Here is a 20138-nt window from a genome sequence, read left to right as displayed (position 1 = left end):
ATTGTAAAGATGAAGAAACAGAGCTTAACATAGTTCAATTCTCTCATTTTACATGACTGCTTAGAATTTTTGTGTTTAAAATTTAGGAGTGAGACAGTACCTATTGTGAGGTGTATTATTTTTGTTTGGTAAATATGAATTTTAGCTTATACATGACATATTTTATTGATTTTATATGGAATCCTTTAGGCGATGACTTATTTGTTTATGTCATTACTTTTTATTGACTTTTTTTATATCATTCATGAGGAATGGAAAAGGATTCGTTAATTGGGCTGGTTGTTACAGTTTTGTAATTTAAATTGTTTAAGGCAACAAAATGTCCTATATTTACTTTTAAACTAAAAATACCAACAATCTCTTTTTATGATTTAATTTATACATTTACACAGATGGTCATAAAAGGGGGTATTCATTAACATCTGTAAATGCTGAGAAAATTATGAATGTCTATATTTATAAAATGCCAGAGTAGAATTACTAAGTGTGCAGATGTAGATAAAGGACACAAAATTTGAATATCTGAAAGACATTCTCTTCGAGCTAGTTTTCTAAAGATCTAAACACTGAGTAATTGTATTTTGCATAAATTTCCATTTTTATAGATATAATAAATTCTTATTAATTTGGACTACATTAATTAGGAATTTGTGATAATTCAGGTATAAGCTGAATTATACTTTTGTTTGGTCCAAATTCATTCTTTAAAGATAATGCAAATGAGTGTTGCAAAAGAGATTGAAGCATAGAGATTCAGAACACCTATGGAACCAATTTTTTCAGGCTTACTTAAGCACTTTAAGTGCACTCATTAAGATATAAACAATGATATCATTTAAAATAATCTTGTTTATTTTAACAAATTACCTAAGAATCTCTAGTAGCTAATAGTCACCAACTAACAGCATTTCTTCAAAAATGTTCTAGTTTTCAAATTTTTTTTTTTTACCATTTCATTATGTCCTTTACCCAAATTGGTCTGCTTTATTGAGTTTTTTCTGAAATTACGTCCATTTAGTAATACCTAATACTATTCTCTTTCTTAAAGCAAATGAATGTATTTGTGACTTGATTAACATTTTTCTGAAAGTCTCTCTCTTTTTTTTTCAAGGGAGATACAGTGTGAGATTGGTTGTGGGGTGTGGATGAGCCAGTGGAGGTGGGACAGAGGGAAGGGACAGAAGGAAAGAATCCCAAGCCGACTCCATGCTGAACATGGAGCCTGAGGCAATGCTTGATTCCAAGACCCTGAGATCATGACCTGTGCTGAAATCAAGAGTCAGACACCTAAGCAACTGAGCCACCCAGGCACACCTCTCTGAAAACTCTTTTGAGTCAAGTATTTTAACTTAGATAATATCCACATTTTATGTTTCCAGCCAAAGAGACATTGCTTTGAGGGATGTTTATCCAATTTAGGTGTCTACACTGATCGAGTTAACTGAATGATCAATAAATCACTGATTCTGCGTTCTGACCTGAGGCTATCTTGATAGGCAAGGAAGGAAATCACTGTATTTAAGAATTATTTTACCAATAACTGAGTGATTAGTGTATTATGAAGTTGCTCATTCCACATTGAGACTGATCAAGAAGCCAGACCCCCAAAATCATACCAGCTGGTGACCCCCTCTTCAGTCCACTGCTTTGAATCACAGGCGGCCCTCGGTCAGCAAATCTGGAGGAAGTATGAGGTACTTGTTTCATTTTGGCGCCTATTGACACCAAACTCTTCACTCTCTTAGTCACCTAGAATTCTTAAAATTCAAGTTTCTAACTGGCCATGCACATTTCTAGTCTTGTTCTTACCACTTGCCCCTTTGCTCGTCAGGCTGCAGCCACAATGGATTCTTTTTATTTATGTAAATCTACCAAGCTGCTTCTGCCCCTCCCACTTTGGTCTAGTCCATACTCCTCCTTCGGGTGTCACCTGAAGCTTTTCTAGACTCCCTGGTCTAAACTAGCCCCATTCCCAGGAATAATTTTATAACACCCACTTATTTTTCTTTATTAAATGTATCACAGTTGGTAAAGAGATTTTTATGTATGGGACTATTTGTTTAATAACTGTTTCTAGCAAAACACACACACATACACACAACTGTTGACTCCAGAAGGTCAGGGAGTGGGTGTGTTTTGTGTATTGCTGTCTCCCTGGTGCCTAGCACGGAGTGTGTGTGTATATTTCTTGAATTAATAAGTGGTCTTAAAGGGGATTTTTTTATCTTTGACTTATGACACCTAAGGATTGGTTGAGAATTACTGAATCCATTCTCTACAATAAAAACTATACCTTACATGACCTTAAAGGGCACAACCCCAAACTGGTTTTGCCTCTAGATTTTCCTAAGGAAATGAAGGTCATCTTTACCAGAGTGATGAAGGGAGAAAGTTCTGTTCTGTTTTGGATCTTCCCCAGTGAAGGGTTTTTGCGGATTTGCTTCAAAGATGTACTGGTTAAGAGTCTAATCTTTTAATCCTGGGTTTGAATCCAGGGTCTTTCATTCCTGGCAGTGTAATATTGGACAATTACTTAACTTTTCATAGTCTCTTGGGCTAATAATACCTGCCTCACATGGCTTTGTGAGGATTAAATGAGGTGTTGTCTGTAAAGTACTCAACACAGTGTCTGGTACACAGAAAACAATACTGGTTCACTATTTGTCACTTTTTTTTTTTTTTTAAGATTTTATTTATTTGTTTATTTATCAGAGAGAGAGAACACAAGCAGGCAGAGTGGCCGGCAGAAGCAGAGAGAGAAATAGGCTCCCTGATGAGCAAGGAGCCCAATGTGGGACTCGATCCCAGCACCCTGGGATCATGACCTGAGCCGAAAGCGGAGGCTTAACACACTGAGCCACCCAGGCATCCTTGTCACTATTTTTATTATTGAATTCAGAGTAGTTTCTGTAACCTGATGTTGTGTTTGCAGTCTTCAGGCTGATGTGTTCTGTCTATGGCTCTGCAGTCCTCAGTTCTTTGAAGTGATGGGTGAGGCACTATGATTTCCTTGGGGAAGTAGCTATAAATAGATCCCTTATTTCACACAAACATGGCCACCACCTTTCTGAGCAACACTATCAGATATTCTTCCAGAAAACAAAGATCTCCTATTACATTATTTTCCAGTTATTTTTTGAGGTTATTGTGAAATTATAGAAAAGTATTTTAATATTTAAGATGTGGTCATACTTCAGTAAGACTATAGTTGGTCTTTGATAGTTGTGTGTGTGTATTTTTATTTTTCCTTTGTTCCCTTAATTATCTGTCCTTTTTATTTCCCTTCACTTCTGTGTTTTATCACTTTCTTGTGTATCCAGCTTTTCTGGTGCCTTTTCTGTACCTGGTGCAGTCTTCTCTTCCTCATATTATCTATTAAATGGAGCTGCTTCTTAAGCTTCTTTCCTCAGATTGGTTTCTTCCCCTCTATTCTTCATTAATCTCATCTGTCCCCAGAGAGTTGGGTCTATCATCTTACCATGTGGTTCCCAAATGGGATGTCTCTAGCCCCAGCCTCTCTGCTCAGCTACCATTTGCATTTCCAGTTCTTTGTTGGACCTCAGCACTGCCCCTATTAGAAGCCTAAATAGAAGATCCCCAAACTGAGTTTTCATTTTCCTCTACACATATCCCCACCATAACTGAATCTTTTTGTTGTTTTTAATTGCTTCACCATTTTCCCAGTCATTTGGGCCTGAAACTTTTAGAGTAAACTCTAATTACTTTTCTTCTTCAAACTTTACTTTAATTTTTGCCAAATAATACAGATTCTTTCTTTAGTCACTCATTCTTTCATTCATTCATTCATCATTGTAAACAGTATCTATGAAATGCCTAACCTGTCTCAGGCAGTGTGCTTAGTACAAGGGATACAATGAAGAACAAAAATCTTGTAAGTACAAGCCTAATGAAGGTGTCTAGTTGGGGAAGATGTGTATTAATCAAATTATAAAAATTTATTATTTATTTTTAATTGTGAGATGTGCTATGAAGAAAGGAATTTAAAGAGTTAGGATATGGCCTGGTCTGGGGCATCATGGAAGGCTTCCTAAGGAAGAAATGTTTGGGCTGGCTTCTGTAGGAGAAATAGGAAATAATTAGGAAGAGAGAAAAGGGATACTGTTTTAGGCATGTGCAAAAGGATGGTACCATAATTATTTTCCACCCACACTCTATTTCAGTTCCTCAGAGAATGAAAGATAGCTGCTACCAAATGAAACTCAAGATAGGTAAGAAGTAGGCCATATAGGTCTTGCATATGATTATTTTAGATTTTAAACCACGAATAGTGAAAAAGGTATTGAGGATATTAAGCAGAGGAGTGACATGATCAGATTTGCATTTTGAAAATATCACTCTGGCTGCCTGCCATGTAGAGAACAGATTGCAAGAGAGCAAGAGGGGCTTTTGAGTGAATCACTTGTCTGGTATCACAGGAGTTTGGTTTTGAACTTCTGTTTAAAGTGCTTTGAGTTATCCAAGTGAATAGTCTAGGTCTGGAACTCAGAAGAGAGATATAGACTAGAGAGGTGGACACCAGGAAATTATTGCTGTAGAGGTGGTTAGGGAATGAGACTGATCTCTTGTTTGGAAGGTTTTGTGTGAGAAGACAAGAAGGCCTGCAACTGAGCTTTGGAATATATTAACATTCAGTGACTAGGCCGGGGTGGGGGTGGGGCTGGGGGTGGGGGCGGACATCCTGCGACTGCTTCTGAACGGAGGATGGGGGAAATGCTGACTTGGGAAAGAGCCGGGGAAAGAATACCTTCCAAAGAAGAGGCAAGGGGTCAGCAGGGTCAGGTGTACCCTATTGCTCAAGCAAGATGAGTAAGGGAAGATGTTCTTGGTTTTAGCTTGTAGGGCACCAGTGTCTTGGCGATATCTGTTTCAGGGAATTAAAATGGACCGGATTCAAGTAGAGAAAATGAAGATGTGCACACAATTTAACAAATTAGTCTGTGAGAGGGAGCAGAGTAATAGGGTGAAAAGTTAAGGCTGAATGGGGGTTGAAAGATGATTCATTTGGGTTGGGGAGATTAGAGCTTGTTTAGACCTTGATCATAAGGATTTATTTGGGAAAGGAGTTTTGAATATAAATGTTAAAAAAGAAAAGGGATCATAGACTTGAGGAAAGCAAAAAGAAATAGCATCTCTGGATTGAGAGACGTACCTTAATTGGAGGAATAGGAATATATTTCTCTAAAAAGCTCTGGCTTGGGGTGCCTGGGTGGCTCAGTGGGTTAAAGCCTCTGCCTTCAGCTCAGGTCATGATCCCAAGGTCTTGGGATCGAGCCCCGCATCGGGCTCTCTGCTCCGAGCCTGCTTCCTCCTCTCTCTCTGCCTGCCTCTCTGCCTACTTGTGATCCCTGTCAAATAAATAAATAAAATCTAAAAAAAAAAAAAAAAGCTCTGGCTTTGGGTGTATAGTGCTCCTGAAATTTGAAATCTGTATATTTAAGAACACTATTACTCCCTGTTTTGCTTTCTAGGTCTTACTCTCCTGTCTTTTCTTTCCTTCTAGCAGGTCTTTGCTGCTATCAGATTTGACTTTGAACCCTTGTTATCTCTTGCCTTAAAGACTGAAAACAGCTTCCTTTTAAACTTTGCCTCAACCCCAGTCTCCTCACCCTGTACATGTACACATGTAACTTGTCCTCCACACAAGAACCAGAGTAATCTTTTTATAAACGGAAGTCAAACAAGGTTACTTGTCTGTTCAAAACACTGTAGGAATTTTCCAGCTCTTCAGATTAAAGTCAAAATCTTACATGGCCATTTGCTATTCACTGGACCTGAAATGCTTTTCTACCGTCTATCTACCTGCTTTACTCCCTCACTTCATTTAGTTCTCTCTACAAATGTTCCCTCAATAGAAAAACTTATCTCAGTACCTAAAATGGCACCCCATCCCATCAGAGTCTACTTGTCTTAACTTTCTGGATTGTTTCTATAGCATGCCCTAACATATTCATAAATGTATCACTTATCACTTAATCACTTAACTATATCTATATATATTTATATTTTATTAGCCATCTCCCCTGATAGAATGTAAGTTTTATTAGACCTGCATCCCACAACACTGAGAATTATGCTTGAAACATAATAGGTTTCAATATGCATTTGTTGAATGAAAGACTGAATGAACACTCAGCTTTAAATTCTGCTTTTAGAAGATTTTCCCTGCTCTGTCCCATTTATATATTATATTCAATTCAAAAACTTTTTATTGAGTCTGTACTACACAATAGGTACTTCAGAAGACTCAGAAATGAGTAAGAGTCCACATTAATGATTTTCATACATTATATGAACAACCAGTATTGTGATTATTACTGGTGAATAGAACTTTTGGACAACATTACACAGAATCAGAAACTAGAAGTCCACTTGGCTGATTATACTGAAATATTTTTATATGTATGGGTAAATCAAATTCAAAGGAATTTTTATTTTAGTTTTATCTCCAGGAGACCAATTTCACATATGTTAGAAGGTTGACCAGATTAACCGGGAATGAAAATTTCTAGTTTAATCTGGTACTTTAGAGTACAAACAACCTTAATATGACTTGGGTTGGCTAAGTGACTGCTAAATATGTATAGTTTCATTGTTTTTTCTTAGTTTTATCTGTATACTTTGAAAGGATATGGTATTAATCTTTATATTTACATATTTTCTTAATTTTGAATTATAAAATGTCTGCTCAGTTTAAGAATTGGTTTAAGGCTTTGGGGTATGAGTTTTAGCAAACCATTCTGTAAAAGATTTTCAAATGAGTAATGATACATAAATAATATATTAAATATATATAAGATATTGCTAAAGGCATTCTTCAACCAATTTTCTGATCCTTGTACTTTCAGAGTTACTGTGCCACTTTTGTCTACTTTAGGGATATTATATATCAAATATAAAGAGACATAATGCAAATTCTAATTTTAGATTTATTTTGTATCATTTATGTAAATTTCCTTAATATGGAAATGGAAGAAAATGTAATACCTTCTAGACTGATTAAAAATTAATGTGTGGAAGCCTGGGAGCCTAATTTAAAAGACCATCAGAAGACTTAAATTAGTTAGCTGGAGAGTCACAGCTTTGGTGCATGGATTTAAATTATATTGCATTACTTATCATTGAGTACCAAAAATCGTTCTTATAAAGCACATAATGGCAATCTATTTCCCCACTGAAAGATAGCAGCACTCTCACACATGTTAGATACTTAGAATGTAAGTGGGAAATCACTATAAACTCTGAGATACCCTTCTTTATATTTCAAGCTAGCTGAGAATTATTAACTAAAATTTTCCAGTTTAATATAAAATGTGAAAATAATTAGGGATAGGTAGACAATTTCTACTTGGAATACTTTGGGGATGATCATAAAATAAATGAGTTAAGAATATTAAGGGGCGCCTGGGTGGCTCAGTGGGTTAAGCCGCTGCCTTCGGCTCAGGTCATGATCTCAGGGTCCTGGGATCAAGCCCCGCATCGGGCTCTTTGCTCCACAGGGAGCCTGCTTCCCTCTCTCTCTCTCTCTCTGCCTGCCTCTCTGCCTACTTGTGATCTCTGTCTGTCAAATAAATAAATAAAAAAAAATCTTTAAAAAAAAAAAGAATATTAAGTAATTATTACCAAATTCTTAATGTTTGGTACTATATTATATAAAAATAAAAGACAGTATCCATGTGTTTCATAAAAATTCTAAGATTTAAAAGTTCTAACACATTAGGTCCCTATATGCATAATTCTTTGAAAAAATTAGATATTTTTATAAATTATAAATGTTCTCATCATTTCATACTCAAGATTGTGTTAGTATACAGAACACTGCTTTCCCATTTTCAGCGTAATAATTCGGAGAATCTGGTTTATGAATGCATTCTGTGTAGAGTTCATGATTTGATCCCCTTTGGATTTGGGAGAGACTTTAAGGGCACATTTCTCCAGGGTATATTTAAACTTCTCTTGTCTCAACTGAACTCTAGAACAACTACTAGGAGTTTACACATACATTTATCATTAAATTGACTCAGATATTAACCTTCAACCCAGAAGACAAAGTAAATATACCCTTCAAAATTGTAATATGAAATGGAGAAGTAAGCAGTCTTATTTTCTTAGGATAAGCATTTCAGACACTTTCTGTGGAATTTCTAACTAAAGTGTGATGATGGTAAAGAAATCATGGCATTAAATAAATCTCATTTTCTTATCCATTATTTATGTTGGAAATCTTCTCATAAACCTCCTTCCTGGGGCGCCTGGGTGGCTTAGTCGTTAAGCATCTGCCTTCGACTCAGGTCATGATCCCAGGGTCCTAGGATCAAGCCGGCATTGGGCTCCCTGCTCAGCAGGAAGCCTGCTTTTCCCTCTCCCACTCCCCCTCTCTCACTTTCTCTCTCTCTCTCTGCTTGTATTCCCTCTCTCACTGTCTTTCTCTCTGCCAAATAAATAAAATTGTTTAAAAAACAAACAAAGAAAAACCTCCTTCCCTTAGATTGCTGGAGGGAAAAATCTTTTTCAAAATACAATCTCTGTAATTTGCAATATTCATGAATAGAATTTGGAAATTAATATTCTGGGACAAACTTTACCTTGACACATATATATGGTTGAGTCGTTTTTTAACTATGGCCTTATTTGAAAAAAAAAGGAGGGAACAGGAGAGAGCAGAATTCAATGAAATGACATGATTTGGTTTCATCTAAAAGGATTTGGGGGTCAGATCACAGCTGACATAGTCAAGCTCATATAACTAACTGTCCCTTTAATGCCCTGCTGTACTCAATCCTAAACTAGAAACATAGGGTATCATTGGATATTGAGGGAAAGAATCTTAGATTGCTGGGAATCTTCCAAAATTAAAATCTACCTTCACCTAATTGAGATATAAAACTCACTGGGAAAATGATTTATAAAAATTTTACTCAGTGGCTATTCTGCAAGGACAATTTTATTTAAAAAAAAAAAAAACTTTTTCTTTAAAAAAAAAAAACACTTTTGCTGTATTCCAGATGATTTTAAACTCAATAAGGTTTTTCTAATTCATTGTATAAATTCTGTCATAGTTCTTAGGTCCATTTATAGCTTCTCCATGTTTCAATGTGTAAAGTAATTCCACCAATGAATCATGCACCAGAAAAGAAACAGTAGCATCAAGACTTTGGCTGCATTTGAAAAATTAACTTGATAACTTGAAGCCCACTCAGGATTTTGGCATTTTAAGAAATGAGTTAATTTGCCTACATGAGAATGTTTTGATAATGTGAACAAATATATATGTAATGCTTGTGTATTCAAATAGTGGCATTTTAAAGCAGCAGCAGCCGAAGAACTCCACTTCTGTCTAATGATATTGGATAGAATGTAAATTAGACCCAAAGAGAATTAGCAGTCTAGCATGCACATCATTTCTTCCTAGACAGCCACTACTTTTCTCTTTAGTCACCTAGAAATATTTGGAGTTGATGGGGTTTTCTACATATGTAGAAATGTAAAGCCATTAAATGTGAAAGTCTGAGGCCAGAACCCAGGCTCACAGGAATTCAGGGATCACATTTGCTCACTCCCGGCTTTCTGCAACGCGATAAACTCTGGACAGGCTCCAGCAACCTGGAGTGTTGCACTTAGCTATAAACTAGAAATTAGCAAAAACATCATGTCCTTCTATGCTAAAGTCTCATATCGGTTGTAATTTTTGTCTAGACTTTGTTTTCAAGAGATCTCAATAGATTGAGGATTGAATGAAATGAATATCAAAGCCGGTAGTGTGTCGTTACTGATACTGTAGACCTTACAACGGCAAATATCAGGAGAAAGACTTACCAGCCATCTCTGGATTCAGTAAGCCTTGTTCTTGCATCTTGCGTCTTGTGTTTCATACGTTATAGCTCTGGCTCTGAGAGTGTGTGATTTTGTCAATGCAGCAAGTATATGCAAACAGCCTTTTCGTTGTTAGTAATAGTCTTGTTAAAGCAAAAATTCAAATAATTATTTAGCTAATACTCAGTAGTCTTTAGTTTTTTCCTTAATATGTTTAACTGTAGTATTTTTAAGTGCCATGCTTTTATCTCAAACAATTATTGAAGCTTCAGTAGAAATAATTTAGTTGTTATAATACAGGATTATAGTTTGGAGCAGAGGATAAAATCTGTGATGTAAAAGCCACATCCCACTTTATAATCATTTTCTCTATAAAATGCCTACAAAAAGAACATTTTTTTTTAAATTGTAGAACACTCTTACACATGTTCTTTTACAGGGGATGATAATTTTCAGGGTAACACAATGCAGGGGCCTTTCCCTCTTGTTCCTTATTATCTAATACAGCATAGTCCACAGGACTTCACTACCCTAGCACATGCTGTTCCCTCTGCCTGAAATACCTCCCTCTCCCCCTTCTACCACAGTGCCCCCCAGAGCCGGCCCCAACTGTGATACCTCTTTTTCCTGAAGCGTCTATGATCACCTCCAATCCGAAGAGATTTACCTCTTGTAACTTCTATCCTTCCTTCTTACTCTTTACATCCCATTTTATCATTCCACTCTTTGGTCTGAGTTGAGGCTATTTGCATGCATGATTTTTCCTTGCAACCATTCTTGTGAGTAGAGGTCTTTGTTTTTAATTTTTCTGGATGTCTAGCACATGGCAGGTATTAAATAATTCTTTGTACAATAATAATGTTTTCCCCTTGTTAGTGTAGCCTGTGTTCATTTGACATCTTTTTTATTTGACATTTTAGTTTATAGAGTTTCTCTGAAAATTAACTGACCTCTGTTATTTCCCGTACAACACCATTTAACATCCTGAAATCTAAGCTCAAAAATAGACACAAATAGTTTTAATGATGAACTTTCTTTAATGAAGGGAAGAGTTCTAATTAATATTTTAAGTGCAACAAGACGAGTTCTACTGGTAAATAAATGGTTGAGGGCTTTCTCTAGTAACATTGCTCTTCCCCAGACACTTTGTAAGTTTGCGTTTTTCTTTCCAAAAAGGTGAGCACAATTTAAAGTTGTGTTTCAGGGGCGCCTGGGTGGCTTAGTGGGTTAAAGCCTCTGCCTTCGACTCAGGTCATGATCTCAGGGTCCTAGGATGGAGCCCTGCATCGGACTCTCTGCTCAGCGGGGAGCAGACTTCCTCCTCTCTCTCTCTCTCTGCCTGTCTCTCTGCCTACTTCTGATCTCTGTCAAATAAATAAATAAATAAAATCTTAAAAAAAAAAAAGAAAAGAAAGAAGGTAAAAATCAGAAATGGGAGCACAGTGAATTTTAGATATTTTTAGTGTTACGTTTTTATTTTTAAACCAATACATCATCTCATTCTTTTTCCTTTTTGTTTGGACCATTGGGGTCCTGAGACATGGAGAGGATTTGGGAAAGCAAAAGGCTGTAGTAACAAACATGGAGATAAACAAATAAGAAAATTCTAGGATGTAATTTCCTGTCAACTCTCTTCCTCTGCCAGAAGATGGTCAGGCTGCTACTGAGGTGACATGTGAGAGAAGAGCATAGATCCTGAGGTATTCTCGTGTGGCGGTCAATATGGTAGTTTAGGCAACTCTCTAATTCTGACAGTTCTTGGCAAGAGGTTTCTTTGCCCATTGCCAGTTAGGGGCACAGCAGTACTTTTGGCAGAGAAGCAGAAAGCAGGCCAGTAGAGCTAGACAAATACGTGCCTGCCATTCAGTCACTGAGGTGTAAAGCAAGTCAGTTTGGTCAACCAGGTCTCTCAGAAGTGACACAAGATCCGTGGTCGGTTGGGCTTGATTTGTGTTCCCTAGTTCATGGGTTTTCTGGCTCTTGTCCTTGTTTCTTTCACTCCTCAACTAAGAAGAGTCCTAGATAATGAAGTCAGGTTAATCATGTTACTATTAACAGTGTCTCAGTTTCACTTGAAGATTTGCCCAGGATTTGGAAGCTGTTGACACTGCCCCAGATACAGCACTGAGGAGAGCAAAGTGCTACTACCAAGAATACCACATGGGAATTGGAAAGATGCCAAATGTGAATGAGTGGTGCCTGCCACTATCTTTATTCCATGAGTCCTTCCCAAATAACATTGAGTAGAAGCTAAGCTCCCTTGCTGCACTTCTCTCCGTGCCCCAGAACTCAAAAGGAAAGTGGATCGTGGCTCTGGAGAGTTCTTTCCATCTTGGCATCTAGCAAGGTGTCACTTAGCTGGATCTTTATCTCAAGTGCTAATTCATGCTGTTAACTTTCTGCAGTGATGCCAGGAAATTGTAATGAGGAAATGACACTCTGCTTATCTTGTGCTAGGAGGTTTTATTTAGAGAACCATATGTTTATTTAGCCGGAGGGCACTAAAGTAACATCACATATTCAGTATACTTGGAAAGACGAGTTATTAGGTATCCTGATATCATGTAGAAATTGTTATATACCTAAACGATGGGACTTACTTAGCTCTTTAGGAAGGAGCAGGCCTAACATACTATGTGAGTATTTTCCATGAAGTAGATTTTTCCTACTCATAGAAGCTTCTGTTAAGACATAATCTTCACTGGGTCATTAAAAGCAGTGTGGCTTCCCAGTGTGTAATTTTTCCCTTTTTTAAAAAAGTTTTTCCTTTTATTACAATTATAATGTTAGCTCAGAGTGAATATGTGTATGTAAATGTGTGGGCATACAGTTAAATAGGAGTGTTCATGTAAGCATTTCAGATGGACAAAGTGGCTTCTACACCTACCTCTGTGACTTTTGATATGTTATTTAACTTCTCCGTGCCTAGTTTTCTTTCTGTAAAATGCTAATTAATAATAGTACCTACCACACAGAATATTATGAGGATTAAATGAGCTAATACACATAATACAGTTATAACTGTGCTTGGCAGAGCCTCAGTAATGCTAGTCACTATTATTATCTCTTCATGTAATCAATTTTTAAATTTTTATTTGTGTATTTTCTTAATTTGTATCCAATAATCCATATTAGCTGCATTTAAGCATTCTTGGTAACTAATAAGTAAATAAGTTATGTTCCACTTTTCTCCTCCCTTGGTATCATTATTTTTTCCAACCTGGCAGAGAACAGTGTGAGAAGTCCTTGAGCAACCAACTAAGAGTAATTATAAGTCGATGATGATCTACAATGAAATTTATGAAAAGATGTTGAGGAAGTTAGGTCCTGTATGCCATCAATATAAGGCTTTTGACCTCGGGTGATCAGTGTTCTGTGCTAAGGAAATCACGTTCATACCGTTAGTTGAAATATAGAATTAAAACCTGGCTTGTTCAGTCCATTGTCACTTCTACCCACCTACTTACACATGTGCTCACTCACACACACACACACACACACACCCTGTATTCTGCTTGTTGAGGAAAGTGATGAAAGCATTAATATAATCATCTTTAAGTACATACAAATGTATAAGGAAAATTGACATTAAAAAAAGTTATTATTTTAAAAATTGTATTGAAAACTCACTTTATGATAAGTTTATCACCTATTTCACCTTTATAACTAAGCTAATAGGTCATATAATCTATGTCATAATTTGGTTTTTTATTTTTATCAAATGCATGTTTTTATTTTCAGGGTCTACTCAAAATGAAATTGAAGTGAATATACTTAGATTCTATTGTTAATATGTGTATTCGTGCTAGATGCCCAAAATACAAAATCCTTATTTTTAGACAGAGAGAAGATTTCCAAATGCCAATAAATTGGTTAAATGTTTTCTTGTTTTGCTGTAATTTGTTTTTGTCTTTTAAAGGTTTTTAGTAGTCACTTGTCTTGATCTCTTTTCTTCCTTTTTATCTGGTATTGAAGTCACAGTTCCACCTATACTTTGAGTACAAGTGATTGGGACACTAACTGCTTTGACTTCAGAATCACTTCTGAGATTAGAAACAAGGACTGTCCCTCCTTTGCAGCTTAAATTATCCATTCTTGGAACTGGGATCTTCAGAAGCACATGGAGATGACTCTAAAATGTAACTCTGTTTCCACTCACCAGCAGCTTGCTGTTACATCAGTTGATCTCTGAGACAGCAGAGCCTAGAAGAAAGTAGATACAGGCAAACCGGCTTTTACCTGAAAGGAAACAAAATGGAGTATTTGTAGAAGGACACTGGCAGCAGCTTGCTGCCAGCTCAGTGTTTGAAGAGGAACCCCAACGGGCAGTGGCGGGAGGGCACCAGTGACAAGGCTCAGCTTCATCAGAAGTGTGCCCTGGCCCTGGTGTCCACTCATAATAATGTCTGGGTTTTAAAGACACGGGTCCTCTGTGCCGTACTGAGGGTTTCAAGACACAAAACCCCCTTAGGAACTGGTCTACCAATTCCTTAAATGCCAAAAACCTTGTTGAGGGCTGAGTTGTAAATGTCCGTGGTGCCTACGATTGAATGTATATTTTCCTGCATGATCATCCATTGTGGTGTTTGTAAGTAGCAAAAAAATGAGCCTGATTTGTTCTCCTTTGTAGAGCCAGGCCGAGGCCCACTACAAAGGAAGTAAACATGCCAAGAAGGTCAAAGCACTAGAGGCAACGAAAAATAAACCCAAAATGGTTTCTTCCAAGGACAGCGCAAAGGCTAATCCCAGCTGCTCCATCACTCCAATCACAGGCAACAGCTCTGACAAATCAGGTCAATGACACTTTTTGTTCTTTACATTCTTTGTGTTTCTCCGGGTCCCCTGCCCCAACCCTGTTCTTCTCTCCTCAGCTGTTGCATGTTACTCTCCATGATTTGTTTTTATAATATTAATATGTTTCCTTCACAGGAAAGGTTATGTGTTTGCACTGAACCTAAGCATTTGATGTTACCATTCCATGTTGTTAAATACATACATTTAAGTATATATGTGTGTATGTGTGTGAATATATATATATATAATATATATGTATATATGCATGAAAGTAAGTAGAGGCTACTTGGTCATAATGTGTTTAGACAAAAATCGAGAAATGGATCTAAAATACTGAGTTTATTACCTTTTATTCATTTTATGTTTGTTTTTTGCCGTAGACTTTTTCAGTGAAGGAATGCTTAAAGTTGTTTATTAATAGGCATTTTTATATTCTTTTACCACAGTAAAGGCGGGTCAAAATGGTGATGCTTTCTGAAAATGGAATTATTAAATGAATCTGGAAATGTGTTCAGTAATAAAAGATTTTGATTTTTGAAGGTCTATGGAGAGTTCCCCTCAGAACTCTTGAGGGGAGCTTGAGGATTTTATGGGAGTTATTTAAAAAGTTATGAATTGACTAGCAGAAGTGCTTTACATAATTGGAAATGGGCTACTACAGGAAATGCCTCTTAAGAAGAGTCTGTATTTCATAGTCCAATGAATCAGCAGTTTTTCTAAGTAAGTTCAAACTGAATGATTCAGGAAGAAGAGAAAAAAATTCATTTTCTAGCATGTACACCATAAAATTGGATGTTTAGAAGGTTTTCATACTGCCTCTCAGGCCCAGGTTGGATAAATAGATAAGTAATCGTGTTTCAGTAACTAACTGAGGAACCGTGTCTATCAAGGGTGACTAAGAGCATATATCCCTTTCTCAATGTTTGACTCTTTTTGAGGACCTTTGTGTTGTTGGAAGCACATGCGTGCCCGCACACACACACAGACACACACTTCTGATTCTCTTCTGTTCTTGAAATCATTGTAGAATTTTAGGAGAAGACTTAAGAATGCTTTCTTGTGGCTCCTCAGGGCTTTGGAGGAGAGCAAACCTACTAGTATTAGAGGAAGTTTCAAAAACCCTGGTAAGACAAAAAGACTATTTGGGAAGGGACAATTATTGATTAGGTCTCAGGAATGGTGGTTCCAACCACCCTGCAGCGTAGGAGTGAGTTAAGCCAAATTTGATAATAAAAACATTTATTCTTGGTTTGATAGAATCACTAAATCATGTTATCTGATGAACAGATAATAAATACTAGATTATTACATCACACTTCTCCCCTTCTAAAGAACAAAGTCTTTTTATGTATATTATCTAATTAATCCTTTACACAGGTCTATCAGATATTAAGGTTTACAAAATGGTAAACCAAGCCGGGGTCCACAGTGCAGGAGTTATTTACTGGAGGTTACCCAGTGTTTGGAAGAATCCATCATCTCCTGACTTCCTGCTTGGTTTCATTTTCTACAGGATATTGTTGCCTCTATGAAACAACACTCTGCCAAAGGTTTTATTACCTGGATTATGCTCCTTAAGCACAGCAGAACTTATGTACAACATGATAAAACAATGGAAGTTAGTGTCACTCCATTCTTTCAGCCTATTTTCTGTCTTGAGCTAATAGCACAGTTGGTAGGTATTGTAAATGTTCCAGTGTTGCTGTTGTGTGTGCTCAGTGTTCCCCTTAGTTATGAATTATTTGGGAACTGGGTTTGTCCAGGGATAGTAGTAAAAGTATTGAGCAGGAAAAAAAATGTTAAAAATGGAAATTAAGAAGAATCAATGAAAGCAGAATCAATGAAAGTATAGAAGACAGTTAACGAGAGAAGGAAAGGGGCGCCTGGGTGTCAGTGGGTTAAGCCTCTGCCTTTGGCTCAGGTCATGGTCTCAGGGTCCTGGGATTGAGCCCCGCATCAGGATCTCTGCTCTGTGGAGAACCTGCTTCCTCCTATCTCTCTGTCTGCCTCTCTGCCTACTTGTGATCTCTGTCTGTCATAAATAAAATCTTTTAAAAAAGAGAGAGAAGGAAAGATGTGGAAGAAGAAAGGAAGTACAAAAAAAAGTCAAAGACTAGGGGATAGACCCAAGGAAAGAGCAATCTAGAAATGGAAAATCAGGGGCCTGGGCCACAATCACAGCTTTTCTCATACCTGCAAGGTACCCAATGAGCATATGTTAAAGTTTAAACAATTCAAAGCATTTATTCCTACCATCAAAAACTAGTTAGGTCTCAATGAAAGAGACTTTCTAAGCACTTGTGTTTGCCTTGTAAGCAATAGGGACACACCAGGCAATGGTATAAACAAGGGAAGAGAATTGAGATCTAGAATGATCCTAGGGGATGAGAGTGGGGAGAGGGGAAAACAAATCTCAACCACAGAATCTCTTCCTCAATAGCTCTGAGGTGGTCTCTAATCCTGCATTGTCTGCTTCCTCTGCCACTTCTCTATCCACCCCAGAGTACTTGGTGTAATAGTATTGGCTTCACTCACTGTGTCACTGTTGAGACTCGGACCAGAAGTAATGACAACCACATGTGTTTTGGGGCTAGTTCATTCTCCATGTTTCCTTACTCAAAATCTGTATAAATGATTTGATAATTCATTGGTTGGATCATTCACTTTATTTTTTCCTTTCCCCATGCTTTCCATAAATATTAATACTAATGGAATACACTATTTGTTCTATCATATCAGCAAAGGCAATACCAAAGTTGTCAAAGATGGCACCATTTAAAAATAAAATGTGTTGTGTTTGCTAAATAGATACATATGTTCTTTTGTCACCTTCAAATAAATAAGAATTCCCACATATATGTAGTAGAATTTTCAAGTTGGAAAATTAGAAACCTTGCCCAGATGGGCAATCTGGCCTAAACAATGTGATATGTAACCTATTGCTGACTATCTGTTTCTAAATCCTTAAAAAGCTCCCTCCGCTTTGTCAAAGTTATAGATTTTTTGGAAACTGGTTTTTATTTCGTTTTAAACCCTATTTTAGAGGACTCCTAAGTGGCTCAGTCAGTTAAGCATCTGATTCTTGATCTCAAGGTCATGAGTTCGAGCTCAGCATGGAGCCCACTTAAAACACACACACACACACAGACACACACACACACACACACTCAGAGTCCCTGTCTTAGAAGAACAGAGGACACGAAAACCAGTCCTTTATAAATGGTCTAGGTAGAATGTAGAGATGAAGAAGAGGGAGAAGGGAAGAGGAATAGTGACTGTGGCACTTAATTGACCAAATCTTTTATTTCAGACAACACTGTTCCTAAGGAGTTAGTCAAAAATCAGAGTAACAGTCAGAGTGGAAAACCATGGTTTGCCTAGCATTGGCCTTTCTCTTCTGAAAGAAGAGTTCCTATCAAGTGGTCTTAAGCAGCATTTACATGATTTTTAGACATTTAAATCAAAATGAATGTATTTGTTACTTGATGTCTCAGCCACCAGATTTCAAATATCCAGATTCACAACATCCATATCGTTGACTAATTCAGTTTCCAGTCTCATATTTTAGGAGCAGTAACCTAGCAATAGAGGGCAAATCTTGAGGGAACAGAAATAGCCAGAATTAATTTAATTAAGGGAGGGACCTTCTAGGAGGGCAGCATCCTGGGATTCACCAAATAGCAGTCAAGGAGAAGTGTTATTTCAGAGTATCCAGCAAGGAACATGGCACCCACAGATGATCTCTGCCTCTTCCTCAAGAGCACAGATTATTTATTCTAAGAAGTGGCAACTTCTTTTTTTTAATTTTATGATCCATTTGGAGATACCATGGGGCTCACATTGTAGCTGGATCTGTGTAATCCAGATAGATTTGTTAGAATGGAGCTATCAGATATAAATATTTCAGGGTATTGTGGCAAGCTTTCCTTTTTTTTCCTCTCAGGTCAGTAAACAAAATTAGTTTAAACAATAATAGTTTGTATTTCATTGATTGTAAGAAGTTCTGACCACGTGATTGAAAAAAAATTAAATATGCTTCATTAAAGGCAGTTAAAAATAGTTGTCCCTGGGGTGCCTGGGTGGCTCAGTGGGTTAAAGCCTCTGCCTTCGGCTCAGGTCATGATCCCAGGGTCCTGGAATCGAGCCCCGTATCAGGCTCCCTCCTTGGTGGGGAGCCTGCTTCCTCCTCTCTCTCTCTCTCTCTGCCTGCCTCCCTGCCTACTTGTGATCTCTCTCTGTCAAATAAATAAATAAAATCTTTGAAAAAAAATTAAAAAATAATTGTCCCATTCACCTTTTAGAAGTTGGTGTAGAATTAGATGTAAAATGCGAAGAAATGGTTTCATGGTCTCCCAGGATCCATCCCAACTTCTAATGATGCATCAGTGGGAGTTCAAAACATGGTAGGAGGGAGGAGAAATGTGCTTTAGGAGAATTAGGGTCAAAACACAGCAAGCATTAAACAGCTTCAGGAAGATGGCTGGAACGTATTAGCCAGACACTCAACCCAAATTTCTCCCTGGAGTTCAAGTGTCATAATGCCATATGACAGTACACTTTCCTGTGATAATATGTCCTATACATCAAGTGGAATGCTCTTTGTGACAGCATTTGACCCCTCGTAACGGGTTCAGAAAAGCCCAGAGCCTTCAAAAAGCCTTATTCTTGAAAATAATAAAATATTTTTATAATCAACCTAATGATAAAATATTGTGGTAGTCAACCTAATGGTCCATATGTCTACTCTTAACACTAGATTTTTTTTAATTAATTAGATATCAAATGGGGAAAATCCATTTCTAGTTCAAAGTATGTAAAGCTATTTAGAACTAAACAGCTTTTAATCAGTTGCTGTCTAACCAGATGAAAGCAGATGGAATGATTCAAAACGCTATAGATGTATTTATAAATGCAATTAAGAGCAAAGATAATGAAACCAGCATGTTCTGCTTGAAATATAACAATAGGAACACCTTAAATTTGTTCAATTTATAAAATCCAGTCACATATGTGTTTTTGCATGAACCTCTCCATATCCCTTTGACTGTTAGGGCAGAAATTAGTATCCATCTTTCATTCACTCATGCAACAAACTTTATATCCATTTATCTACTCAGGAAATATTTGTTTTCTATACTAAATGATGTAGTGTATTGCCAGATACTAGGGTGCGACAGTGAACACAAAAACATTTTCTTGCCCTCAAAGAGCTTCCAACCTATTGTGTGTGTATTTGTTAATGTGTTGGATATTAGGGCTACAAAGAAAAATAATATATGGTTACCACCTTCAAGCTGCTCCCCAAAATATCGTAATGATGAGGAACCTGGGTCAAGGAAACGCGAATTAGTTCACATAAGGTCACACCATTCATATCCCAATAAAGTCAGGACTTCCTGACCCACACATATGTCATTACTCCCATTACTTCTAAACTTTTCTTCCTTAGGAATAAATACAAGTGTCCCAGTGGGCAAAGTCAGAAATCACGAAACCACTTTTTAAAAGAATTA

General features: G+C 37.1%; 1 protein-coding gene across 17 annotated transcripts in view; it reads left to right on the top strand.

Annotated features, from left to right (window-relative positions):
• ZNF385B (zinc finger protein 385B) overlaps positions 1 to 20138 on the top strand; it is a 400466-nt gene that overhangs the window by 356356 nt on the left and 23972 nt on the right. For all 17 annotated transcript variants that reach the window (XM_059394258.1, XM_059394257.1, XM_059394260.1 and 14 more), the window contains one exon: positions 14462 to 14624. In XM_059394258.1, coding sequence (XP_059250241.1) covers positions 14462 to 14624 — 163 coding nt within the window. The remainder of the gene's footprint in view (positions 1 to 14461; positions 14625 to 20138) is intronic.

This window comes from Mustela nigripes, chromosome 3, assembly GCF_022355385.1.
Source record: "Mustela nigripes isolate SB6536 chromosome 3, MUSNIG.SB6536, whole genome shotgun sequence".
Lineage (NCBI taxonomy): Eukaryota > Metazoa > Chordata > Mammalia > Carnivora > Mustelidae > Mustela > Mustela nigripes.
Note: the sequence above shows the minus strand (reverse complement) of the source record. Positions and strands in the feature narration are given on the sequence as shown.